Below are 27,682 nucleotides of genomic sequence, written 5' to 3'. Positions count from 1 at the left end.
CTGTAGTAAAAAGAAATGAGCTTCTTCATTCCAGAGGAATTTTGTGAATAATATCAACACCATTCTAAGAAAAAGCAGTAACCACACAGCTAATTATTTTTGTACTATTAATCTTATATGAGTGAAAAACATCTTATGACCTTACAATCACTTCAGATATTCAACCACTGAAACCTCAGCAGTCATACTTCCCAGATTACACTGTAGCCGCAATAAAGTGCAGTCATGTGTGTGTGTGTGCATATGTTCTTATGGTTATGTATGTTGTGAAATAAGGGCACACAGAGGTGGAGGAGGGGGGTTCTTATTGTTATTATCATCACTATTCAGATGGTCCTGCTGGGTGTGTTTACATGATGCATGCAGATGAAAGCAGTAAAAAGCTGCAGACGGAGGCCAGCGGCCGACTACTAACCTCGTCCACCACCAAATTATCATCACTCTTATCCGCATCGCTGCCCTGTGAGAGGGGAGGAGAGAGAGAAGGAGAGAGTGTGTTTGGATATTCCTGCTCTGCTAGCTGATATATGGAGATTATATGGAGAAATATACAACACATACACAGGAGGTTAGACACAAACTGAGAGGGTGCAACCACACGCATTTGAGAAAGTTTGGGAACATTTCTTGCACTTAGGGAAGAGCTTCAATTGACAAATCTACGAGTAGAGCAAATTAAATATCTTATCTGGACTTTTTAATGCCTGAGATCAGATAGCCCTCAGTTAATGCAGTGGACGGTGCAAATGTAATTAGTTTTAGATGTTTAACTGGGAGAGGTGAAACCCTCTAAGGCACCATTGTTTTTATTATTACAGGTCTTCTTGGACAAAGCAGTAATGGTAAGATGCCCCAGATTCATTTATCTCACACTAGATATAATCCCTTACAATGTTTTATATATCTGCTTTCTACAATAACATCATCATACATTGATGACCGCAGGGGATAAATCAATCAATTACTAGCTTAAGTCCACTGTACAGGGACCGCTGCTCTTCTATAAGAGATCTGTCAGAGTTTGTGAAACTTTTCCTCCACTTGCTAGAACATTGAACAGTTTTATGAAAAGTGTCTCACATAGTCCGTCATGAACTCCTTCTCATCTGCTTTCCTCTTCTTGCCGTTACTGAGGTAGTCTGCCGGGCGGCCTTTATCCCCGTTGGACAGAGAGCTCTGCAGAGAGGAAAAAAAGAGAGGAGGAGGATGAATGTAGAAAAGAGGGAGTAAGAGAGGGAAGGCACAAAGAGAAAGAGGAGGAGGAGGAGGAGGAGGAGGAAAGAAAGGGAGAGGTATGGAGAAGAGAGTTAGGGCAGAGGAGGAAGAAGAGGGTGATAATGAGGTGAGAGGGACTGCATAAATCATGTCTGCCTCATAAGCTTCAGAGATGAATGTGAAGGAATATCAGCAGGCATCGATTGGCCGGCTCACTGGAGGAGTGCGAGAATGAAAGAGAGATCTGAAAGTTTTCTTTAAGGCAGTGGCCTGGGCGCATCGGCACTTAGAGAGTGATTTTAACCGATACTTTTATAATTGTACTGTGGCAGTGATGTAGTGCTGAGAACTACCATGTTTTCAACTTGTCACAGTGTCAAGCATTAGTGAACGCAATGCTCGTTTATGAAAGCTGAAAAAATGCACAAAAAAGACTGTGATTTTGTGCAAAGTTAAACCGGACCAATTAAATCAAAGTTGACTAAACCTTCTGGTGGTTCTGAAGCATCCCTAAATTGAATCCCAGCAACCCTAAAATTTGAGAGATTTTTTAAATATTTTTATTCATTTATTTATTTTAACTGCATGTTCTTTTTAACAAGCTAGAAAAGTTTCAAAACCATACAGTACTTGGTAGAAATGTAAAATTTTAACAACAAAAATACAGCAGCACCAAAACTTATCAAATTATATAATACAGATAAGAAGAAAAAAGGCAGAGAAAAACATTGAAAAAGTCAATTTCTGTTAATGTGTTTTATATGTTGTGCATTGCATTTCAAATGAAAGTCCAAAAAATAACTCCAATGTCATTTTTTTGTATTTTTGGTACTCGCTATAGGGGGCTGGTTTACTCCAGAAACATACATACAGTTTATGTATATGTTGAGGAGCTGCTGTATCAAAATGAGTTGTCTTTCCCCAGAAATTAGGGCTACTGTTTCTTTTATGATTCCAATCAATTTACCTTTTGCTGTGGCTCAACATTTAAATAACCTTTATCAGATTTGATGGTTTAGTCACAGGCTTTCCAAAAAACTGTTATACTTTTCTTTCACAAATGTGGGAATGAAATTGCATGAAAATGTACAAAACAGTGAAATTCTCTCTGGATGCTCAGCACCCCTAAACATCTGGTCCTAGAATCGCCCCTGATATACACATTGGTTTGTTATAAATTGATCTTCTCTTGTTCAAAAACATGAACACTACTTTATATACTTTTGCTTTGGTGGATATCCATGCATAGCACTGTTTGCCTACAATATCAGAGGCAGCTGAACAAATAGGTAGACAAGTGTGAGTGTGCTTGATATAAGTGATAAGTGTGTGGTAAGCTGTACTCACCGGTCCTGCTTCACGGTCTGCTCATTCCAGCACAAGAGCCCAACACATCCAGGTACCAGATCAGAGGACAGCGAGGGAAGATAAGGACACACACAGACAAACATTAAAACAAGATATGGAGCATCACTTTACATCACTCTGCAGCTGATGACTCAGTGCAGAAATATCCCAGAGGAGTGTTATCAACAAAACTCTCGTGCCCTGCCAGCAATCCAAAGTAAAGCCAATCATCAGGATCCATTGAGCCAAGCGTCAGTGTTCCCTTTCCTCACACCTCGGCTGGGTATTTTTGCTAACTCTAAGAATGTGATCCAGCTTTAGTCCTGGCCCTAAATTTGTCTGTAGCTTTGCACTCTTTGTTTTGAGAAACACAAACTGACAGAAAATAAGTAAACAGGAATGATTTGAAGTGTTTCTGGACCTCTGTGGTGTTCTGCGGCAGCGGCGGCGGCAGCAGCTGCCTCTAGGTGAGCTCTCTCATCCTTGGCAGCCAGCTGTGCCCCCAGAGCTCCCGACAGAGCCAGCAGACTAGATCCTCCGCCCAGTGCCAGGCCGGGGTGGGGCAGTCCTGATGGGTGTGGTCCCACTGGCAAACCCTGGGCATGCTGCGAGAGGTGCTGGGCCTGGAGCTGTTGCTGTAGAGATGAGGGTTGGGAGGAGACGTAACAAGAGGAGGGAGACAGAGAAAGAGGGAACTGGGTGACTTATGAGCACTTAAAGGTAAGGCTCACCAGGAAGTGATGAAGTGGTGGAAGTGAGGAAGGTGCGTCATGCACAAGAGGAGAAATGCTAGGGTCAAGGCAGTGGCTCTTGTGGGAGGGGAAGCTCTGCAACCAAATCAGCGTGGTGGGAATAAACTGAAGTATTACTTTGATGTGTATGAATCAGACACAGATGATTATGGGACAATTAAAGGGGCTCTGTGCCTTTTCAGGTGCTAAGTAAGACCACTTGAGTTAAAAGCATCTTACACCATTTCTTCCGGGATTTAAATTTTACAATAATTAATTTTAATTTATCTTTAATTTATATTTCTTTATATGTTCGGGTGGGCCTATAAAATCTTGCCTCAGTAAAAGAAAACAGAAAAGGAGGGAATATAAATAAATGGGAGGATAAGGTACACACGCTATGAGGCAGAGGGGGGAGCCCACGTACCCCTATCGAAGCATTTAGCTCCCCCATGGTCACCTGTTTGGCGCGCTCCATGGCCTGGACCACCTGTTGTTGATGCTGTGGAACAAACCAAGAGTCAGAGTTTAATATATGAATGATGCAACTCAAAATTAAAAAATAAATATTTTGTAAAATCAGTGAATAAGTACGACATGAAGGATACCTAACATTTGTAGACTGAGAATGTGTTTGTGTGTGTGTGTGTGTGTGTGTGTGTGTGTGTGTGTGTGTGTCTGTCTGTCTGTCTGTCTGTCTGTCTGTCTGTCTGTCTGTCTGTCTGTCTGTCTGTCTGTCTGAGAGAGAGAGCGATATTGCCTGTTGTGTGAATGCATGTGCACGCCTCCTGTGTGAGCTACTGTCAGACAGGAGAGAGGGCATGAATTTCTAGTGCAGTGTGTGTGTACGTGTGTGTTTCAGGGTGTGTGTATTTCACCTCCTGCGACAGGAATGGGATGAGCTGAGCACAGATCACGTTCAACCGCTTGGCAATCTCCGTCTGAAAGAGAAAAAAAAATCAGATACTGTTGCTTTGATGAATAAACACACACACACAGCCATTATTGAGCTGGAACGAAAAGAAAACACACACTCATGAAGGTTACACACACGCACACACAGCATGGCCTGCTTCTCCCAGGGCCAGTGTGGTAAATATTTCAGCTGCTTACATTTGGTCCATGCAAATGGAAACTCTGCCAGGGAGTTTGGCTAAAATATTCATGGACAGCATCTGCTGTGGCCTCAGCCAGCCCACACAGTGTGTGTGTGTGTGTGTGTGTGTGTGTGTGTGTGTGTGTGTGTGTGTGTGTGTGTGTGTGTGTGTGTGTGTGTGTGTGTGTGTGTGTGTGTGTGTGTGTGTGTGTGTGTGCATGCATGTGTTTCTGAAGTGTCCTTGCATGTCTGTTTGTCTGTGTGTGTTTGCACTTTGCATGCTTGAGTGTGTGTGTATGTTTCCTGCTGGGGGTCAGGGATTCTTGCTGTGGGTGTGTGTCTGTCTCGATCTGCTCTGCTACAGTGCCAAAAGCAAACTCATCCTCCCTTCTCTCCCTCCCTCCATGTCCTCCTCTCCTTTCTCTTCATCATATTCTCTCTTTCTGTCTCTCCTCCTGTCCATCTTTCTTTCCATTTCACTCGATTAATCGCTCTCTTCCATCCATTTTTTCCATATCAGTATTAGTGTAGTAATCATTGTTACAATCGCTGCTGTCACGTGATGTCTAACCTGTACAAACACACACACACACACACACACACACACACACACACACACACACACACACACACACACATACAGAAACATTGTTTAGCGGCCTGACAAGGCCGTTAGGGCCAGTAATGATATGCATGCAGAGATCATGACAACATCATTATGGCCGCAGGCTGTTTGTCTTGTTGACAGCTAGACTCTGTTGTGTTTGTGTGTGTGACTGTGTGAGAGGAAAATCTGTGTACATGTGTGTGTGTATGTGTGTGTACACACACACACACACACACTCCCCACCCCATTCTCTCTCTTAAGTGATTTATTGATGCTGGACTGAACCTCCACCCCCTCCTTTCTCTCTCTCTCTCTCTCTCTCTCTCTTGCTTGCCCACATCTCCCCCTTCCTCCCTCCCTCCACTCTCCATTTTCCAGCCAAGCAGTGCCCCTCCTCGTTCCCTCCATCCTCTGAATCCATCACCCCCCACCCCAAGGGAGACACAATGATTTCTTGTTAGAGAACTCCAAATACTAAATGACATCTTCAGGAGAGAGAGAGAGAGAGAGAGAGAGAGAGAGAGAGAGAGAGAGAGAGAGAGAGAGAGAGAGAGAGAGAGAGAGAGAGAGAGAGAGAGAGAGAGGAGAGAGAAGAAAGAAAGAAGAAGAAGAAAGAAAGAAAGAAAGAAAGAAAGAAAGAAAGAAAGAAAAGAAAGAAAGAAAGAAAGAAAGAAAGAAAGAAAGAAAGAAAGAAAGAAATAGAAGAAAGAAAGAAAGAAGAAAGAAAGAAGAGAGAGAGAGAGAGAGAGAGAGAGAGAGAGAGAGAGAGAGAGAGAGAGCATGAGCAATTTGGAGAAGGAGGATAAAGGAGGGGGGAGCAAAATAGGGAGAGGGGAAATGAAAAGAGGAGGCGGAGAAGGAAGAAAAGGGCAGATTGGGTTGAGGGAATGACAGCCAATGAACGAAGGATGTGGAAGTGTGAGGAGAAATAGACAGACAGAGAGAAAGAAGAAACAGAAGGAAGGCGGGGGAGGACAAAAATGAGATTGGGGGGGTGGAGTGGCAGCGGCGGCACGACAAAAGCGAAGAGACTGAGATGGTGAAATGAAGGAAGAGAGAGAGGAAGGGAGAGTAGACGGCAGGAAGGCAGTGACCTGATTTAAAGTGAAATTCAGCATGGACTGTATGTCTGAGAAGAGACAGAGGTGGAGTGGGGGTGCAGAGAAAAAAAAACAGTGGAGATAAAGAGGGGGAAAGAGAAATCAATGGAAAAGAAGAAAGAGAGACAGAGATGGTTAAAAAAATTGAGATTAAGAGAAGAGTATTAAAAGACAAAGTAAGGCAGGGATCAGAGTGAAAAGAGACAAGAAAGAGGGATGGAGACTGAGGAGCAGGGCAGGATTGGGGTTGTGTGATTGGAGCAAGGGGGGGGGGGGGGGGCACAGAGGCAGTAACAGACAGGGATTTATGACGGGTGAGAGGGTGAGAGGGTGAGAGGGTGAGAGGGGAAGCTGTTCTGGAGGCTCAGAGAAGGGCAGAGTATTTTCATCTGTCTGTCTGTGGTGGAGAAATGAATTATGTTTGTGGATCCTATTAACGCCTCCACAGCATAAGGCCCGCTATGCAGGTCCATCAGAGGAAGGACTGACATTAAGGTGGTCGAGAAACAGAGAGAGAGAAGGAGGCAGAGAGGAAGAGGGAAATAATAAGGGAAAGTGATAGGTGTACAGCCTTTACTGAGAAAATTAGTTACTTTGACAAGAACGCAGTGCAAGCAGAGATACATTTCCAAGAGACTAATGCAGAGCTGTGGTAGTATGAGGCAAGACAAATGAGAGTGTGAGTGAGAGACATATTGAAAGATAGATGTTGAGCTCACTCACCTGTTTGTGCATTTCAATGTTAAGGCCGTAGGACATCTCGTAATACTGAAAAACAGCAGAACATCAGTTAATATGCATGAATGTAAATACACAAGAATATGAGTAAAGGGATACAAAAAAAACAACTAGTCTAAAAGTAAGTAAACACTCGGAGAACAGTCAAAACAGAGCACAATTCATTTCACAACTAAAAATAGGATCACAGGGTTTGTGGGTAAATGATGTTCAATTGGTTTGCCAACTTTTGCCGCATCATTCCAGTCGGTGGTTTAACCAGAAACAGCGTACATACAACAGGATCTCCATTTTCTAGAAATGCTTTTCAAAACGCTGCCAAACCGCTATGTGCTTTGAGATGACACCTGTCATCTGTGCTTGTTTACACCCAGGTAGTAAAGCATTATAGCATCATTGCAATATCCATTCACAGGACCTACAGATCTATGGAGAGAATATTGTGTCTTTAATATGCAATCAAAAATAATGGATTTGAGAACAAAAAACAATTTTGCAAACAAAATTATGATTTGAAAAATATGAAATAATGCTATGAATAAAGGAAATATATTTGTGATTAAAAATGTATCTTTATAAATCCACTCTTTTTTTGTTACAAACAAAATTATTATTCTCACGAACCACAGATTCGTTTGCGTTTCCAGTTTTTGCGTTTGCATTTCCAGTTTTTGCGTTTGCGTTTCTACATAACTGTCATGGGCGGGACCTCCCCTGAGAGATGCAAGAAGCCTCCTGATTGGACAGTCTCACTCAGAGAGACGGTGTGACAACTTCCGCCCCAACAAGTTGTTGCCGCGAAGGGAGACATATCAACATCGAGAAACAGGTACGTTTTGCGTAACATACCTGTCTATTTTCTGTCTTATTGGTGCTATTAAGGTTACACTTGTCTCCCTTCGCGGCAACAACTTGTTGGGGCGGAAGTTGTCACACCGTCTCTCTGAGTGAGACTGACCAATCAGGAGGCTTCTTGCATCTCTCAGGGGAGGTCCCGCCCATGACAGTTATGTAGAAACGCAAACGCAAAAACTGGAAACGCAAACGCAAAAACTGGAAACGCAAATGAATGTGGTTCGTGAGAATAATAATTTTGTTTGTAACAAAAAAAGAGTGGATTTATAAAGATACATTTTTAATCACAAATATATTTCCTTTATTCATAGCATTATTTCATATTTTTCAAATCATAATTTTGTTTGCAAAATTGTTTTTTGTTCTCAAATCCATTATTTTTGATTGCATATTAAAGACACAATATTCTCTCCATACAGATCTGGCTAGTGGCAGGTGGCTGTGCTACAGATTAGACGCAACATATGGATGGCACTTGGGGTCTAAAATTGAAAAAAGAATCAATGAATACATTAAGATTATATAGATGATTAATTCAAATGACTTACGATGTTCAATCGGGAAACATTGTATTTCGAAAGACTGAGTTTGTGATTATTTATATATATTAGATATTAATGTAAGTAAAGTTACAACATTGTCCACAGACGGTGTCTTCTATATGTAATAAAAACTTGAAAGTTGAATCGATACACAGCCTAACAGGTCCCAAAAACTGATCAATATCACGCACTGGTGGCCTAGCAGTCTAAGCGTCCCACGTATGGTGGCTATAGTCCCCGTTGCAGAGGTTGCCGATTCAACTCTCAGCCGATCGACCATTTACTGAATGTCTTCCTTGTCTTGAGCTTATAAAGTTGAGCTTTGAAGTTTTATCTCATCTAGAAAACCTTTTTTAAAAGTCAGGCGCTACATAATAATAATAATAATAATAATAATAATAATAATAATAATAATAATAATAATAATAATAATAATAATAATAATAATAATAATAATAATAATAATAATGAAGTAAAATAACAAAAGCCAAGTTGGTGTGATTCAATTTTGGTTTTTTTATGTTTTGATAGAAATTCCTTAAGAGCCTAATGTCAACAATAAATGATCCCTGCAGTCAATTGTATGTACATACTGCTTAAAATACCTACTAGAACATCAAAGCTGTACAAATCTGTAGCTCAGACTGGTCAAAAATACATTTCCTCCTGTTTGTTCAGAGTTTCTAGAAAAGCCATGTGTGCCCTGCTGTTTGAGGACATAACTCAACCTTTTTTTAGAAACAAAACTTTATGTTTGTGACCTGTTTTTGGAAGATTAACGTCCTCAGTAGAACTGAAGAGGCTTACGGGGCTGAGTGCTGCAGACGGGGAAGTCAGAAAGTATTAAAAGTCAGACTAACATATTGTTGTTTGTGACATTTTTGGGGATTTGTTGGAGATAACAAAAAATAGTATCCCCAACCCTTTTTCCGTTTGGGCTTGAAAAGGAAAAACAAGAAAAATAATGTACTAAGTCTTGCTGTGAGAAAAAACACCACGACGATGAGTGACTCATAATGTATATTGCAATAACTTATTTTTGATGTTGTATAGACAGAAATTGGGAATCTAGATGTTGTTTTCTGCAGTGTGAGGCTTGAGCCACTCACTCTCTTCCTCTCCTTCCAGCTTCTGATGATAGCAGCCCTTGTATGTGCACCCTGAAGTGGCCATAAAAAAAAGTACAACGCTGCTAATTTCACCTTGGCTCGGCTGAAAGTCAATGGCACTAAAATGACCCTGAAGCAAAGCCAGAAATCAGACGCGAGGCAGCAAAATTGTGGCAGGGCAGAGGAAGGTGACAGTCTATTGCAATAATCTTGTCTAATGTGAGCTATTTGACCCTGACTTTTACCCGAATGTACAAAGAGCTGCGAGGAACACAGGAGGAAGTGAATGCCAGAGAGAGAGAGAGAGAGAGAGAGAGAGAGAGAGAGAGAGAGACAGGTGAGGATCTCTCTTTTCCGCTCTGTCTCCCTCTCTCTCCACCTTCAGAGATGGATGAAGGAGGGAACATTTTAAAGTCAGATGCCTCCGAAAGTGACAGGCTGACATTTGCTTTTCAGTGTGACTGCTTGTGGAGAGTGGAGATTGGCAGTTAGGCAGCCAGAACAGGCTGGCAGGATGGGAGAGGAGATGGCAGGGGTCCTCTCTCTCCAGACATCTTTCCTGGCAGTTAGCAAAGCGTGTGTGTGTGTGTGTGTGTGTGCGTGTGTGTGTGTGTGTGTGTGTGCGCGCGCATGTGCGTGCGTGCGTGCGTGCAGGTGTGTGTGGTTGTAGCCTGCAACTATGTAGGCATGTGTATATATGCGCTCTGTGTGAATGTTTTCTCTCTGAGTGTGTGTTTGCTCCTCTTTCTGTGTGTGTGTGTGTGTGTGTGTGTGTGTGTGTGTGTGTGTGTGTGTGTGTGTGTGTGTGTGTGTGTGTGTGTGTGTGTGTGTGTGTGCGTTTGTTTGCCACCATAAAAGACGCCTTTCCTGGCAGCTGGCAGCTCTGCTCGGCAGCCGCTGTGCCAAGTTTTGCCTGTTGCTTAGCAACATCCAAACTCATCCAAACCCAAATCATCAGCCAGGAGAGGAGACCTGGCCTGTGCTCGATGCCAACTAACCCCCCTTCGCCCCACTGCTAAGACTTCAATCCCCCCACAAGTCCTCGCTCTGTGCCAAGATTGCCACATAGTTTTTAGTTTTCTATTGGCAGCCTGCTTGAAGTCAGCTGTGGTTGTGTTTTTTTGATCACAGGTAAGGCTAAGCTGGTGGTTTGCAGACATAAAAACAAATAAAGACAAAGAGTTATAGCCTTTACTTGATCAAGGAAACACACTGCTAATCTTGCATTCTTAAGAAGCTAATATTCAGACTGCTGCATGTTTCTGTATGCAGAGAGCATACAGACTGACCACACTAACCTCTGAGACAGAACAGTGACACTGCAGTCAAAAAAACAACACCAAGCTGCTTATATAAGCTGTTAGGACTATTCTCACCACTAATTACTCAATCCTTGTCTTCATGAACTAATTCATCATTTGATTTTTAAAGGCCAAAGTTACACATTAAGGTACCAGTACCACCAGTAACAGTCAGAACTTTTAAGGGTCTCAAATAAATATCTATAGAAACAGTTGCTAGAACAGAAAAGATTCGATGTGTGAGTCTTAATCCTTGGGAAGAAGTTCTGGGATGAATCGAATAATTAAAGGGTTAATTTCAGTTAAGACAAGATCAGTTGTGATTCTTTGTCCGGCGGGACAGTAAGACTCAGCAAGGTACGAACTTCAGAGCAGCGAAGGGGGCTGATTATTTATAATAATCCCTCCTAATTTAAATGAATAATAATACCCAACACTATTTACTATGTAAGTTAAGTTACATAAGTACAGAGAGTAGATCAAACATAACTGGCTGTATATAAAATGTAAATGTTCGAAGTGTTTGCTGTATGTTTTTGTTGATCGTTACTGTTCTGGTTTTTGTTTTTAACTCTGTAAAGCACTTTGAATTGCTCTTTGTATGAATGGTGCTTTATAAATAAACTTGCCTTGCCTTGCCTAGAAGGATGACACTTAAATATTTGATTGATCGCCTCGGCTCTGGTAGAGATCAGATGAAACTCTGTCCGACAGAACGCTCCACAGGTTACCTTTCAGCTGCTGACTCCAACAGCCATGAATACAACACAGATACTGTTCAGAAAATTATCAAAACTTTGCTTTTATGTCTCTTCATTAATTGTTTTGTAACGGCTTGAAAACAAATCAGAGAAAAGGCTCCATCAAACACAAAAGCTACAAAGAATGAACTGTGATCATTTGTCCTTTATTTCATCAATGCAGCTGCAAAAAAACGCAGGTACACAAAGACGAGAGTTATTGTTTGAATCCTTTGTTCTATAACGGATTGAATACCTTCGTTTCTGAACAATACAGTAGATTTTGAATTAGGGATGTAGCGATGTAAGGGTTGAACATCATCGACTCATACTTTGTCTTTGGCAGATGCAGTGATGTCAGTAAGTGATGTTTTCCTGCAGTTTTGCATCATTATACTGCTGGTAGGCTAGTGTGCCTAACTGCTGATTCAGAGGAGGTTTTAATCAGGCAGAAGAAGTCAGCTGTTGGACAAACTGATTTGTTTTTATGGTCAAACTAACATGACAGAAATTGTCAGCAGTTTGGGAGTATTACACTGTACCTGAGAGAGAACAAACACATGCAGCTTGTAAGACCTCTTAAGAGGGCGCACTGTGAGCAACACTTTAAATACATAATTTAAAAAACAGACTCATGAAAAAGCAAAGCAAGACATTAGTATTGGTATAGATATGTACCCTGATTTTCCCGATCTGTGCATCACTAATGTAAACGACGACCAATGTGGTAAGAGATGTTAAAGCGTAGTAGTGGAATCAGACATTAGATGCCAGCTTTTAGCAAATAGGTGCTCAAATAAAATGAGGTAGGATGGCAATAAAGACTGTTTAAGGTTCTTTATGCTGCCAAAGAGAAATGTGGACACACATCAGCAGTAAAGTCTGCAGTGTATATCTGAGACATAACAAAAAAAAACACCCACAAAGAGCAGAAACAGGATTACACGCCCATGTAAGTGCTGTTTATTCTGCAGTTCTATAATATGGTGTGTGTGTATGTGTGTGTGTGTGTGTGTGTGTGTGTGTGTGTGCGTGCGTGCGTGCGTGTGTGTGTGTGTGGTCTCGCATGTGGTTTTTGGTGGGTGTTGTTTGGCAGCTGTAAGCAGATGAAAGGGATTGGCGGACTTGGCACCGACACTTGTTATGAGTGAATGTGGAGAGGCATGGCCTGTGTGAGTGTGTGCGCCTGCCTGTGTGTTTTTGTGCGTGTGTGCGTGTGTGTGTCTCACCATAACATAGTGTCTCTGGATCTCTGTCTTCTCTGTAGCCAGCTTTTCACATTCCAGTTTCAAACTGCAACAAAAGAGAAGAGAGCGAAAAGAAAGTCAGTGAGTTTGAATGTGTATCATATCCAGAATTTAAATACACAGTGCAATTAGCAACATGACAACAAATTACTGCTCACACCCTCGCTCTCTTTGTCACCCCCTTCTCTCCTACCCCTCCCCGCTCTCTCACACTCAGCGGGGGAGGGGGGAGCAGGGTGACTGGGGTGCTGACAGCCCATTATCACCTCCGAGCAGATCAGAAATAGACGAAGTCACGCTCAGAGCCTGAAACGCAGCCAAGACTGCAGGCAGGCACATCCAAGGTGTCTCTCTTCCTCTCTTCCTCTCTTCCTCTCTCTCTCTCTTCCTCTCTCTGGACAATTTTCAATCTAATCCGGTGCCCTCCACTCCTCCTCCTCATTTTGTTGCTTCCCCAATTACCAGCCGCTCTGTCTCTCTGTCTGTCGGTCTGCCGCTCCCCCTCTTTCACCTTCGACAGCACACTTTGCCGACTTTCACTGAAGTCGCTTTAAGTGGGTCAGAGGGGCCAATTCTGTCCCAAAATGTAATAAATCTGCCTTCCTTTTTTTTATGCTCGGGACACAACCTATGTCTGTTGCTCAGTCTGTCAGCATGTCAGCATGCATGCACGCACATGCACACACAAGCAACTGACAGCCAAACACCTCTTTCCCATGTGTCCTATAACTCTGTTTGTCCTCTGTGTCTGCCTGTCTCTCCTCACTCCCCAAACTGTCCCTGGTGTCCTCTAAAACTGGATAACGCTGATGGCTGAATTTGCAAACCCATGCACACTCACACACACACACACACACACACACACACACACACACACACACACACACACACACACACACACACACACACACACACACACACACACACACACACACACACACACACACACACACACACACAGACACACACAGACACAGACCTCCATATCTAACTATGTGTGTATCAACACCTCCCCTGTTACCTCTGCAAGTCTCCCTCCTTCTCCCTTTCCCCACCTCCCCTGGGACGCAGTGTGTTTCAGGCCTCTGGCAGTTTATGCAGACTTGTTTGCAGGCGGCAGATATATTGATGGCGGGGGGGACTGGAGTGGTGAGGTGCAGTGAGGTGGGATTTTGGAGGCGGATGGAGGGTGTGTAGTGTTGGTGATGTGGGGGTCATTTGGTGGAGGAAAATTAGAATATGATTAATACTGCAACATTACCCCCGGCCGCAACAGGTAATAACGGCCCCATCCGCTCGCCTTCTCCAGCGCCGCGTGCACACACACACATAATTGACTCATTTATCATCGGCAGCCAGTTGAGGAGGAGAGGGATGAGGGAGGAGGAGAGGGAGAGGGGCAGGATGAAGAGTGGGGGGTGGGGAGGTGGAGGGATGGAGGGGGGGGGGGGGTTAGTGAGGATTAAACTCCCCCCACCCTATGGATTTTATTACAGTGGAATTGCCTCTCGGCAGAAGTCACTCACAGCTGGGCTGAGGACTAATGTGACTGTGTGTGTCTGTATCTGTGTGTCTGTATCTGTGTGTGTGTGTCTGTATCTGTGTGAGTGTGAGTGTGAGTGTGTGTGTGTGTGAGTGTGTGTGTGTGTGTGTGTGTGTGTGTGTGTGTGTGTGTGTGTGTGTGTGTGTGTGCGCGACTGCTAGCGTGTTCATCACAACATAAACTTAGGATGAGCTTGGAGCAGAAAAACAATGTCCTGACACGCACACTATAAGACACAGAAACAACATAAAAACAATTTTTGATTGGTCCACAGATAACAAGTGATTGTTGTGAGTTACTGAATTCAAAATGAACTGCTGATATCACTATAATGATTAATTTCTTCCTGAAAATAACATCATTGTGACAGATTTCAGTATAATAAACATCAGCTGATGAACCATTGTTTGTCCAGCAGGTCTAAACTCAGGTCATTGACCCCTGCGCCCGCTGATTAGAGCTCTTACATATGCAGCAATATTTGCTCAAATGAACAGGGTTTTGTGTCTGAAATCACAAGTGGCATCCATCACTCAGTAGCGGTGGTTCGCCTGAGAGACTTGGCAAACTTCCAAGTAAACAGTTAACTTTGCCAAACGGAGAGAAGAGATCAGAGACTATCCACAAGATGTTCTTTTCTTTCTTTTTTTAAACTGAATTTTGGCGATGAAACTTGAAAAAACAGGTGTAATCTCAGAGAAACCATCACTTCCCAAATAAACGATCAGATGAAGACAAACTATAAAACTGTTCGGCTGTTTTGAGCTTTTGTTGAAGTGGGTCCAAAGACACTCCTGAATCAACCTTATTGACATAGGTTCCTTCAAGAGAGGACTACACTAACAAAATCTAGATGGCAACTTGAATTGGTGACAACAATGATGATACTTTGAATTTTTTGTTTCTGGCACACAGTCCAAATTAAGTTCTTATAAAGCAGAAACAAGCATAGAGTCCTCCCTTTTTTAGGAGCTGCAACCAGAGAATTTTGACAAATGGAGCAACGCCTGTGAGCTTAAAGCTAGGGTTGGTGGTCACAGAAAACTAGCAAGAATTTGAATGTAGCTTTTCCTCAGGACTCTGTCTAACCCTACGTCAACTCATGTCTTACTCAGTGGTAAGAAAACACCAAAACATTATCAAAGTGAAAGTTAAAAACACAAACAAACATGAAATGTACGAGCAGGAGGCGGGCAGAACGGCAGGACAGGATTTGATTGGTTTCATATTTTGGCTCCTGATGGCAGGGATTGGTTGGTGTTTTCCCAGGTTTACTCCGGCTGTAGATAGCAGCTTTTTTTCACTCTTTTTTAAAAACACATTATGTATTGATTGCCATAAAGACATAAAGATCATTTTAACCAGTATAACAAAAAGTGTATCTTAATCTGACTACCAACCCCAGCTTTAACTGGATCCAGCTGATTTTACATTAGCAACGTGTCATTCTCAAAATCACTTTAAAGGTGGACCCTCCCAATTTGTCAGTGTATTTACACTGCAAGACTTCTGGATTCTTCCTCTATCTGCACCTGTTCTTGCTTCAACTTTTAGCCCCAGCATCCGGCCAGCACCTGCAGGCTCCAGCTTGAGGGCTTCTGATATTATCTCATCACTCCTCCATTTCTGCTTGTAAAATTAATCTGTGAGGAGTGCTAAGGTCAAGGCCTAGAAGCCAAATACAAACAGTCTGCTGCTGCAATAAGGTTTCAACCAATACAATGTGAGATGCCTGAGTGAACTAGTTTTATGAGTATATATAAAAATATATAATGTGATTGATTCATTCAAAGCATGGCTCAGACGTTTACAGTAAAGCGAAAATAGACCAAAATGCACACAAGAAACACTTTTTGTAAACCAGCTGATCAATTGACAACTTGTAGTTCCTAAATGTATAGTGTCCTACACTGTTTTCAATTCACAGCTGGTCAGGCCCTCCCTGTGGTTCAAGATGCTTGAAAAACGACCATTTGTGGTCTGAATGCCACATAAACAAAACCTCTTTGGCTCATCAGATTTCAATTTGGCAAATGAGCAGCAGAGAGTCAGGGGACAAAAATCAATATCTCCTTACCCGTAAAATCAGCCCTCTGTTGTTGGCACAGTGCTCCAGAAATTGCACAAAAGCCCTACAAGGTTGCAGAACACATACACAGACACAAACACACACACACACAAACACGGACACACATAGACAGCGTGCAGGCGGACACTTGTGCTTACAGAAAAAGACCCCAAGGTCGCACTCAGAAAGAAATAACCATTCCCTGCAAAATGGACTTCAAGGAATGAAATTACTGTGTGTGTTTGTGCGTGAGTGTGTGTATGTGTATGTGTGTGTGTGTGTGTATGTGTGCCATTATGTGATTGTAGGAGCATAAAAGAGTTGGACGAGGGAAGAAAATGAGGGAGTGAGGGGAGGAGAGCGGTGAGCAGGAAGTGGGTATTTCATGTCGAAATGATTGCCTGTAATAATTAGTGTTTGGCTCAGCACCATTTACTGTGAGAGAGAGAGGGAGGGAGAGGAAAGACACAGCAACACAGAGAGAGAAAAACAAGATTGACTGAGCAAGAAAGAAAAAAATCAGCAAGAAAAAAGGAGATATGACTTTGAGTGCATGTGTGTGTGCACGTGTGTGTGTGTGAGCCACGGTGGGCTCGGTTCCTCCAATCTTTCACTGGCGGTGACAGGAGATAAGATGATCATCCGAATGCGCTACAAATCTGCAGCCTGCCAGCCTTCAGACGGCTCTGTCAGTGCAGCACACACATGCACACACGCACACGCACACACGCACACACACGAAGCAATTTTGTGTATGTGTGCATGTTCTCTTACACACTGAACAAGCATACACAAAAATAACATACACTGCATGTATGTAGTCACAAAAAAAGGCAAACACACATAATGTCTGTGCATCCACTTATACACAGAAATCTGCAGCATAAACAAAGGTTTGAACACACTCACACACAAACACACTCTAACAGAAGCCTGTAGAGAGTGAAGCGTCTAATTAAGATGGTGCACTTTGTAGAAATGTGCCCACTGTCTTTTTAGTCTGCGCGTTTGAAACAGGCTACTGGGTATTGTAAAAATGTCAACTCTTTCTTTTGCTCTGTTTTGTTTGCTTAACGATGTTGTACTTTCATAACTCCATTATTGATTATTTCACTGAAAGAAACAAAGACAGCTTCATAGTTTCGTTATCCATAAATAACATGTGGGATGCTACTGGTTGTTGGCAGAATATTTTAACTGTGTTTACAGAGATGGAATTCAAGAGAACAGAGATTTTCTTTGTTTTAAATTTGCATCAAATCAAAGAGAGAAGGACTGTGGAAACAGAGCATCATTAAATGTGTGGGTACCAGCTGATAGGACATACATTTGGATGTAATTTTGAGTCAATGCAGTGACTTCCACTGCAGAGTCAAGTCTGTCTTGAAGTGCTACCTCAGGGGCTGTAGTCACCGCTATCCAATATCAGTTATTAGCCTTGTCCCTTTTGTAAAGACATTTCTCCAGACTCTCTGAATCGTTTAATGATATTTTTTACCGTAGTTGATGGAATCCTCTATTTCCTTGCAATTTTACACTCGGGAACATTATTCTGAAATTGCTGAACAACACCTCGCCAAGTCTCTCACAGAGGGGTAAACCTGTTCTCGTTCTAACTTCTGGAAGAGCTCTCTAGAGTGCCTCTTTTTATACCGAGTCATATTACTAACCTGTTGCAGGTTAAGTTAATAAGTAAGCAGCTCTTGGACGATATTAATATTAGGGGATATTACTCCTGGTGTTTCCTCTGGCATTACACACCATCTTCAGTGTTTTGTTGTCTCGAACAGTTTGGAAACCTGTTGCTGGCATCAAATATAAAATAAGCTAAACATTTGATATGCTGTCTTTCCTCTCTTTTCAATAAGGTATAGAGTTCAATACAACCTCCCAACTTTTTGGGAATTGGGTTTATAACTTGTATTTTATCATTTATTCCTCATTATAATAACCTTTTGAGGTTCTTTAGACTAGGGATAGACGGATTATCGACCGGGCTGATTTCCGGGGCCGATATTTGGCATTTTGTCGCATATCAGCCTTTTTTTTTTTTAATCCGACGGCCGATAAGAGATCAATTAAAAACTGGGTTATTTTGGCTCATTTCTCCTGCAGTTTCTCATCACTGGGGACGAGCTGAGCAGCATCCATTGTGGCCCCTACAACTACTAGTGATTTAAAACTCCTACAACCCCACTCAAAAAATTTTAAAACAAAGATGTCTATTGTCTAAGATAAAAAAAAACTTTAACATGTTGCAAATCTGAAAAGCTGTTTAATAAACACATGCTTAAAGGCATTTAAACGCAGTGAAGTGTTGGAGTTTGTATTATTCAACATTTTGACGACAATATTTTCCCTTTTGCTGCAAATGAATATCAGCTCCAAATATTGGTTATTGGCCTCCTTGACTACTAATAATCGGTATCGGTATTGGCCCTGAAAAAAACATATCGATCTATCTCTACTTTAGACCATTTATAGATTTTGCTAAGGCACAATCTGACAGAAAACTGTAAATTAGGAATGTTTTTGTATCAGCTGAAGTAGAATAGGTTTTTATTTCTGCTCATGTTTATATTTTCTTTGGTTGGTCTTAGTACTAAGCTGCGACTAAGGGTGGTTTTCATCGTCAATTAATCTGCCTTATAGTCATTAAACATTTAATGAATGTTAAAAAAAATAAATAAAAAAAGCCAAAAAGTTCCTGGAGCCCTCTGAGACATGTTGGTTTGCCTGACTCACATGAAACGATATTGGAATGATTTTAATGATATTAAACAGGACTAAAAAGAGAGAACTAAATGATTACAAAAAATGTGTCCAATTCACCTCCTGTAAATTCATTTATAAATGCAAAAGGACTGATAGATTCATTGCTTTACAACAGCATACATCCTAATAAATACCACAACATGATGCATGGACATTTTAAATAAGCAAACATTTCCAGGCACTAAACCTCCTGATCCTTATTAATCCTGACATGCTGCTAGCAGGTCTGGCTCCTCCATCACTTGTTCTGCAGTCTGGAGCCCGTCGTCGTCTTGGCAAACAAGCATCATAACTGACACAAGTGCTGCACAAACACACATCCAGCAGCCAGCGAAGAGCTCTCTAACTCTCACACACACACACATACACACACACACACTGATGAGAGCTGTGTACAGTGAGTGCACCGGTGTCGTGCCTTTACAGTGTCAGGAGCATTTAGCCCTGCAGCCTCCAGGTGTGCGACTGTTCACTTTACATCACATTAACTATTGATCAACCTTTCCTCTCTGCTCCACTGGAAAAACCCTTCTGCCGCTTTCTTCAAACACACACACACTCACAAACATACACACAGGGGACCCACCCAGCTCGCCTGTGTGCTCTTTCATCAGCTCTCAGGGGTGTGTAGAAGAGCAAATACACACACCGTCACACACACACTCAAAAACAAAGCTGGGATCTTGTCACACAATAGCAGTCCAACTGTACTCGTCTCTGCTGCCAGACTCACTGCAAGGACTGCTCTTTCTCTCACACACACACACACACACACACACACACACACACACACACACACACACACACACACACACACACACACACACACACACACACACACACACACACACACACACACACACACACACACACACACACACACACACACACACACACACACACACACACACACAAAATGCAAATGACACCACACACTAACGACAAACAGTCAAAACTCCCCAAAGTAAATATTATTTAATGATGTGATGAGTGATGGCAGTTAACAAAGAGGATACATGGCTATCTAATTATATGATTATATCCCAACACAAATATCCAGAGACATGACTTCTAGAGATGCTAAATACCTTAGCCTCCTCCAGACCTTTAGTCTGAGCACACTTAACTTTGATCAACGGGCATGTCTCATGGGGATGAAAATGGTATTGAATACCACTGACTACACTTTGAAAAAGCTCTACGGTGACAACATACCAAATGAAAAGCTTTAGAAGTCTGTAGGAGACAAAGTACGACAGAGTCAACACTAGTTTTCTTCAAATGAAATTGGACGCTAGATATTACCATAGACTGTATAAAATATGGACGTAGGATCTGTGACGTCACCCATCTGTTTCTGAAGTCCTGTTTTGAGGCCAATCATAGTTGGCAGCCATATTGCTGCTGTCAAGCGATTGGGAGGTCAAGAGGCGGGCTTTGAGCCTCCTAGCCAACAGCTACAGTGTTCTCGCCTGTCAATCAAGTCAGCTGTGCCTCTCATTGGAAGACTCGTAATCTCAATATCTTCGAAATTGCTGCGTCAGAAAAAAACATTCAACCCCCGTACAGTGTGTGCCGATCGAGTAATGAGCTATCCAGACTACACTTGTCTTTTGTACCAGGCTGTAAACATGTTCATTTCTGCTGTAAAGATCGTTTTTTTTAATTGGTGTGTATGTGGTTTCCGGTACTTCCGGAGCCAGCCTCAAGCGGACACTTGATGAACTGCAGTTTTTAGCACTTCCACATTAGACTAATATTTTTAGACCAGAGGTTGCCGCCTGGTTATAACCCAATAGTAACGGTGACAGCATTACACTAGCTGGTGTTGGCATCAGGTGGTAGAATGTCCTTAGAATTACCTCCGCCTAGCTCTCATTGGCTGGCTCATTGGTCCTTCTTGGAAAGCAATGACTTAATGATTCCAATATTTTATCCTCAAAGTCAAACACTGCAGTCATATTTTAAAAAACAATAAATATTACAGGGCTTTGGGATGAGTCTGCAAGCTGGAGGTTTTAGACTGGATATGTCTGTCCTCACAGAACCAAATAATCTAGGCTGAACATCCAAAGACCTGAGCCATATTTTCCATCTGATTGTTAGGAGGCTGAATCTGTGATGAATCGACCTTAAACTTCTAGAGTCTGAGCATGCTCTGACGGATGCATTTATTCGTCACTTGTGTGAGTAATGACAGCAGAGATAAACCTGTGACCACAGATATCCATGTGTGAGGTCAGACAATATCTCTGTAGTAATACTGGCCAGATGTAACTCCTTCAGTCACTTCTTTTTGTCCCAGTGAAAAAGAAACTTATGGAGAAGAACCAGTGGGGTGTTTCATAAATGACACACACACGCTCAGAGTATGTGTGGTAGCATCCACGTCTGCTGTGTAGTATGAGGGCAGAGTGGGGTGGAGGGGCTCATAAGTGATGAGTGGCAGCCTGTTAGTGGCAAAAGAGCTCATCTTCTCGTGCAGACCACACTCACACACTCAAACATGCGCACACACAGCATTATGAGTGATCTATGGCTGCGTGTGTGTGTGTGTGTGTGTGTGTGTGTGTGTGTGTGTGTGTGTGTGTGTGTGTGTGTGTGTGTTTATAGAAAGAGAATTACAGTAATGAGAGCTCTGTGTCAGCAGCTCCTCCCACCTCCCCTCAGTCTGCTGATTACAGCCTGTTTAGATAGTTAACACACACATACACAAACACACACACAAAACAGCTGACCAACCAATGACCCTTTAATTAATTAACCCTTCCCTTTCTTTAGCTTTCTTGGTATCCTTCTCATCCTTCATACCCCTCGCAAACATGCCACCAAATCCAACGAGCAACACACAAATTTAGAAACGCAGCCTGCCACCCACCCATTCATCCTCCTGTGCGCGCACGCACACACACACACACACACACACACACACACACACACACACACACACACACACACACACACACACACACACACACACACACACACACACACACACACACACACACACACACACACACACACACACACACACACACACACACACACACACAGCTCAGCACTACTAATCCCTTCCCTCCGTCTCTTTCCTGCCGTCTAATCCAACATCCATCAGAATCCAGCCACCTTCTCTGCAGACAGAATACACACAACTAAGCCCCGCTATTTCTGGACAACTGCTATTTGTGTGTGAAGATAATTGGGGACTTACATGTGTATAAGTGTGTGTTAAGCACATGCATCAGATTGGGAGTGTGTCAGTGTGTCTGGTTCTTGCTCTGTGGGTGCTCAGGTCATGTATTCCCGACAGCGTTAATAGTACACAAGTGGCTCTGATTACATTAAGGTGCCTGCAATCAGATGTGATCAGAGCTTTGGCCAGTTCGTTGTACGGCTAAATAAGGATACAGTTAATTCCACTGACTGCTATCGGGCTGGACCTTTCCAAACTGACACTAACGGACTTTATCTATTTCGGTCGACATCGGGAAACAAAGTGTCCTCAAATAGCTTAAAAGTGATGCACTGCTATGGAAAGTGCTGTGGGCCTGCTTTGCAGCTTGTAATGTTAATTGATAACTTGAGGAGATGGCCTGCATGTCTGGGCTCCTTGGCAATCACAATACACACAAACACAAAACGCCAGATTAAGAGCTACGGGTGAAATATAATAAAATCGATCCATGTTTCATCTTCATGCAATCAGTTTTATGGAAAGTATTCAAACACTTTTTAAATTACTTCACATTCAGACTCTCCAATCCATTTAATTAATGGCCTGTTTGAACATAAGCCCTTTTTTACAAACACTCCTTATATGTTTTTTTTCTTCCAGTATTCTTATTTCAAACATGATCCAATGTGAGGCTCTCTCTGTGGGTCAGGAGGCAAGACAGGGTGTACAAACCCATGTGGAAATAACCATGTTGTGTTTCTAAGATATATTAGGTGGTAAGTGAAACAGAGTCTGACATTATGATAACTGCTTTTGACTTTATATAAAGCTATGTGTAAACAGACACATTGAAACAGTGGAAAAAGACATCATAGCAGGCAGGAAAGGGCTTCATTACGAGCATGGCGTTCACGCAGTTCGTGTACTGACCATAAATGTCCTGTAACCTTAGACTGTATAAATAATGGACGTAGTATCCGTGATGTCATCCATCTGTTTCTGAAGCGCTGTTTTGAAGCCAATCATCGGCTGGACGCCATATTGGAAATATTGAACGCAACCTAACTTCTGTCAAGCTAGTGTGAGGTGAAGAGGCGGGCTTTGAGCCTCCTCGCCAACAGCTACAGTGTTCCTGCCAGTCAGTCAAATCAGTCATGTCCTTAAATAGACAAAATTTGTAATCTTAATATCTTCTGAACTGTTGCGTAATAAAAAATGTAAAGTAGCTATTCAGACCTAAACCTTTTTTTGAACTAGGCTGCAAACATGTTTATTAATGCTGTAAAGATAATCTTTTTGGAATTGGTGTGTATTTGGTTTCCGGTGTTTCTGCAGCCAGCCTTAAGCAGACGCAATTAAGCAGAAGTGAACTGCAGTTTATAACACTTCCGCGTTGGCTTCATACATCACCACTTGCCTATAACCCCCTCCCGCTCACTCATTGTGAATTTTCTACATTTTTCCAGCTATTTTCTTAGAGTAGTTCTTTTTTTTTTACATGTTACCCTCAATAGTATGTTATCTCAACAGGTGATCTGTGTTTGAACAAGACTTTTTGCTAATGTATTGTACGGCAACAATCCAAAACTAAGATGCAGAATTACATGACATGTTTGACAACAGCAGTATGAGGAGGCTCATATCTGACATGGTCATTTTATGAAAACTTTTAAACTTTAATGAAACTTTTAAGTTTCACGAAAGGCTTTATATATAAAATGTACTTGATAATTTGGAAAACAATAACACTAAGTGATTTCATCATCAGGACTGGATGTTTAAATCTATTGACATTGGACAATCAGCCAGTCCTTCAATCATCAGTTTGAAGTTGCACATGTTTCAATTTGGCTTGTTCAAAAGGAAGCAGTGTGTTTCTTGTTGCTGTGTCTCTACAACATACCATGACAACTTAAGTGATTATCAGAGAGCAAAACCAGCCAGTCCAATTTACAGTTCCATGCCAGATTAAACACGTCAGATATTTCAACCTGTTCTGATATTGAGTGCTTCTATTGTTATGAGCCATGGTTACAGTATCAGTTTCCAGCTGTTGTCATGGGCACAAAAACACAATAGACTAATACGCTGTTTATACTAGCCTGTGGGCAGGGTTAGCAGTGGCAGAAGCAGGTATGATGGGTAAACAAGATTTTCCTGGAAACGCAACCTGGCCCTGCTTAAACAGCATGTGGTGGTAACAAAACTCAGAGATGAAAATGGAATCACAAGCTCGCTCTTGCTTTCCAATCGTGTTCTTAATCTCATCATTCATTTATTGTTTATCCTGCTCGCTGGTTCTCAGTACCAGAGCTTGGCGAGAGGGCGATGCTCCAGGTATTTTGTAACACGAGGAGTTACGTTGAACGGCTGCCAACGGAGCTGATCACACCGTCTCCACCCACAGATCCGAGGGTGACTCATGTTCACTGAATGGCTGGACTTGCCCAGGTCAGAGCCTGTTCAAAAAAGTTGTTCGCTCAGAGATCCTCAAAGATTTATTGACCAACTTTTCAGATATGGTTACAGGCTCATGACCCTGGGTTGTCCTTTCTCTGTGGGCAGACACTCTTAAACCTTAAGAGATGCATGTCTAGATGAACGAATAGGTATGTATCAAAAATGACACCAGGATAATACAGGAGCTGATATAAATGCCTCTAGTGTGGTGCTGGAGAAACTGATGGGACTGGACCAAGCGGCAACCACGGGTCTCAAACTATGAAGTCCATGCGGAAGTATTATAAACTGCAGTTCATTGAGAATCCGCTTGAGGCTGGCTGCAGAAACCCCGGACCACATACACACCAATTCAAAAAAGATGATCTTTGCAGCATTAATAAACATGTTTACAGCCTGGTTCAAAAAACGGCTGGGCTCTATGTAGGTAATCTCTCTATCGGCACACACTGTAGAGGGGTTGAATTTTTTTTCTAACGCGACGGTCTAGAAGATATTAAGATTATGAGTTTTTGTCCAAATCAGGACATGACCGACTTGACTCCCGGACGGGAACACATAGCTATTGGCTAGGAGGCTCAAACTCCGCCCCTTTACGTCAAACTCTGCCTGGTTGAGTTCTGCATTTCAAATATGGCTGCCGTCATCGATTGGCTTCAAAACAGTGCTCAGGAACAGAAGGGTGACGTCACGGATACTACGTCCATTATTCATACAGTCTATGGACTGGACACCAATCTGCAGGAAACGCAGTTGTTGAAAAAAAAAAAAAAAGGCCAGAAAAGGAAGGGAATCAAGTCTAAACTGCAGCCTCAATGCCAATTTCCATCATCATATATGAATATGATAAAACCAACAACCGAACCATAAATAGTCTTGTCTCTCAGGAACGGAGATAAGAGCAAATTATCAACAAATTATGACTCAGTCACCCTGATAAATGAATTCCAATTCCAATTTTTAACAAATGCTAGGCTACATCACCACAACAACATTTCTAGAGTTTTATTCATCCAATTAGCCTGGCCATCTGTGTCTTTGTTCAGTCACTCAATCAGAAATATAAGGAGTAATGTTTGTAAGTATCAACATAAAGTGAAACATGTGCATGCATACTATCTTTCAGTCCTTTCAGGGGTTCACATGTAGTACATGCATGTATGGGTCCAAGGATTCCAGACTCAAAGCTGATGGACTCACAGCCTATGGGGAGCAGAATAGACAGGTCTACAGAACACCCCCCCCCCCCCCCCCACACACACACACACACACAACTACACACTGGCATTTGTGTGTTCAGGGACTCGGCAGTAGCCACAGGGGTTAGAGGGGCTGCGGACAAGGGCGCTGCACAAAAGAAGTTTGAAGTGGGACAGAAAGGGAGGGAGGTAGGGGAGATTCTGGCCGGCTAAATCAAAGTGGGATGAGAGGAGCAGAGCAGGGGGTTGGGGATCCTGTGAAGGTGTGCCACGAGAACACAGAAGGGAGGGGAGAGAGAAGCCGGGACTCCACACAGCCAGCCCAAATCCCACATTCAAAGGCATTCTGTGCACATTCCTACACATCAAGCACACCGTACAGATATGCAAAGAAAGAAACGCCTGCATGTAACCCCTATGGTCCAGTAAACTGTGCCAAGAAAGTTAGTCACAACATCACATAGCTTAGCACTATCTCCGAGATGGAGTGTGTTTGTGGATGTGTGGGCATGTTCATGTTTAAGAAAACAAGAGAGGGGAAGAAAACGATGTGTCGCTCTGCAAATAGTTGAACGTGGTCCAATTTATCAGAAGCCCAATGCATTGGACATCTGAAAACATACTGCACGGAGCAAACACATCAAAAGAGCACACCTTGTAGGATGTTCTGAGAGCTGGAGCAAAATGTACGTACGCAGTATTAAAAGAATGCCACTGTGATAACTTTCTGGAGTTATAAAACGCTGTCTGAGTGATACAAACTGTGGTGCAGTTTTTTAAGCATCTGATACGACTTCAAAACGTACTGATCTACTACCTTAAACAGCCTTACTGGTTTGTATACAGTGTAATCATTCCAGCTGTAAAAGAAGCATCACATCCAACAAACACATCTCCCTTTAAAAGCAGAGTGCTGTCTATAGTCTGAACGCTTAGTTAAACCAGCACTCCAAACACCCACCTGTGGTACTGGGTTTGCAGGAACTGAAACTCCTCCTTGATGCGGTCCAGAGTTTCTGGGTAGGTTAGTTTCAGTGACTGGGGTGTCCCCGACGCTGCTGCAGCTGCAGCTGCTGCGGCGGCCACCACTGAGGCGGAGGAACCCGGGGGTGGCTGCAGAGGTGCCTGAGAAGAGAAGAGACACCTGTGTTAGATATTTGACATTTCTTTTATTGATATCATGCAATTGAAAATAAAATAAAACAACACATTTTGACTGATTTGAGTACAAATTGTGTAGAAATCCTAGCATGTGGTAATGGTGTTGTCTGTAATGCATGATACATTTCGTGTTAAAAAAGACAAAATCACTTTTCAAGTTACATCTCTATTGAACAACACATTACAAAACAACAACAGGAGGCAACAGTGGGCATTAGCACTGTGTCTGCACATGAGGGGTTGTGTATTTCAGACAGGCTGTAGTCGCTAGCAGAGCCAGATGTGAATGGGTCATCAAGACTTGGATGGGAAAAAGGAGAGCTACAAGAGCCTCTGAGCCAAATGAGCACACTTTGCTTAATTGCAAGCCTGAGTAGCAGAGAGGAATAAAGAGACAGAGAGCTTGGAGGGAGAAAAATGAGAAAGAAAAAAAAAGGATCCCATCGTGGCTGAAGACCCCTCCCAACTCTGTGCTTAGTCTGCCATCTCTGCAGGGTTCAGAGCAATTAGGAGACTACAACCATAGGGGTAATGCTGCAGGACAGGCAGACAAAAGACGGCTGAGAGCCGGACTAGCAGGGCAGTGGGGGCTGTCCGTCTGTCAGTCTATACCGCTCTCTGTCAGAATAACAGAGTGCAGGGGCCAACGGGGCAGCCGGTTCACAAGCCTCCC

At 42.6% G+C, this 27,682-nt stretch overlaps 1 protein-coding gene across 6 annotated transcripts in view; it reads right to left on the bottom strand.

Moving 5' to 3' along the window:
• Positions 1–27,682, bottom strand: part of tle2a (TLE family member 2, transcriptional corepressor a) — a 47,000-nt gene that overhangs the window by 7,821 nt on the left and 11,497 nt on the right. For 2 of the 6 annotated variants that reach the window (XM_034703665.1, XM_034703691.1), the window contains 9 exons: positions 26,810–26,973; positions 12,611–12,674; positions 6,820–6,864; positions 4,172–4,234; positions 3,721–3,795; positions 2,984–3,197; positions 2,563–2,579; positions 1,081–1,176; positions 416–460 (listed from right to left, as the gene is read on the bottom strand). In XM_034703665.1, coding sequence (XP_034559556.1) covers positions 416–460; positions 1,081–1,176; positions 2,563–2,579; positions 2,984–3,197; positions 3,721–3,795; positions 4,172–4,234; positions 6,820–6,864; positions 12,611–12,674; positions 26,810–26,973 — 783 coding nt within the window. Of the gene's footprint in view, positions 1–415; positions 461–1,080; positions 1,177–2,562; positions 2,580–2,983; positions 3,198–3,690; positions 3,796–4,171; positions 4,235–6,819; positions 6,865–12,610; positions 12,675–26,809; positions 26,974–27,682 lie in introns of all 6 variants that reach the window. The other 4 variants (XM_034703657.1, XM_034703682.1, XM_034703695.1 and 1 more) reach the window with 2 other exon arrangements.

The sequence above is a fragment of the Notolabrus celidotus genome, chromosome 2 (genome assembly GCF_009762535.1).
Source record: "Notolabrus celidotus isolate fNotCel1 chromosome 2, fNotCel1.pri, whole genome shotgun sequence".
NCBI classification, from domain to species: domain Eukaryota; kingdom Metazoa; phylum Chordata; class Actinopteri; order Labriformes; family Labridae; genus Notolabrus; species Notolabrus celidotus.
This window is presented reverse-complemented; position numbering and strand designations above follow the sequence as displayed.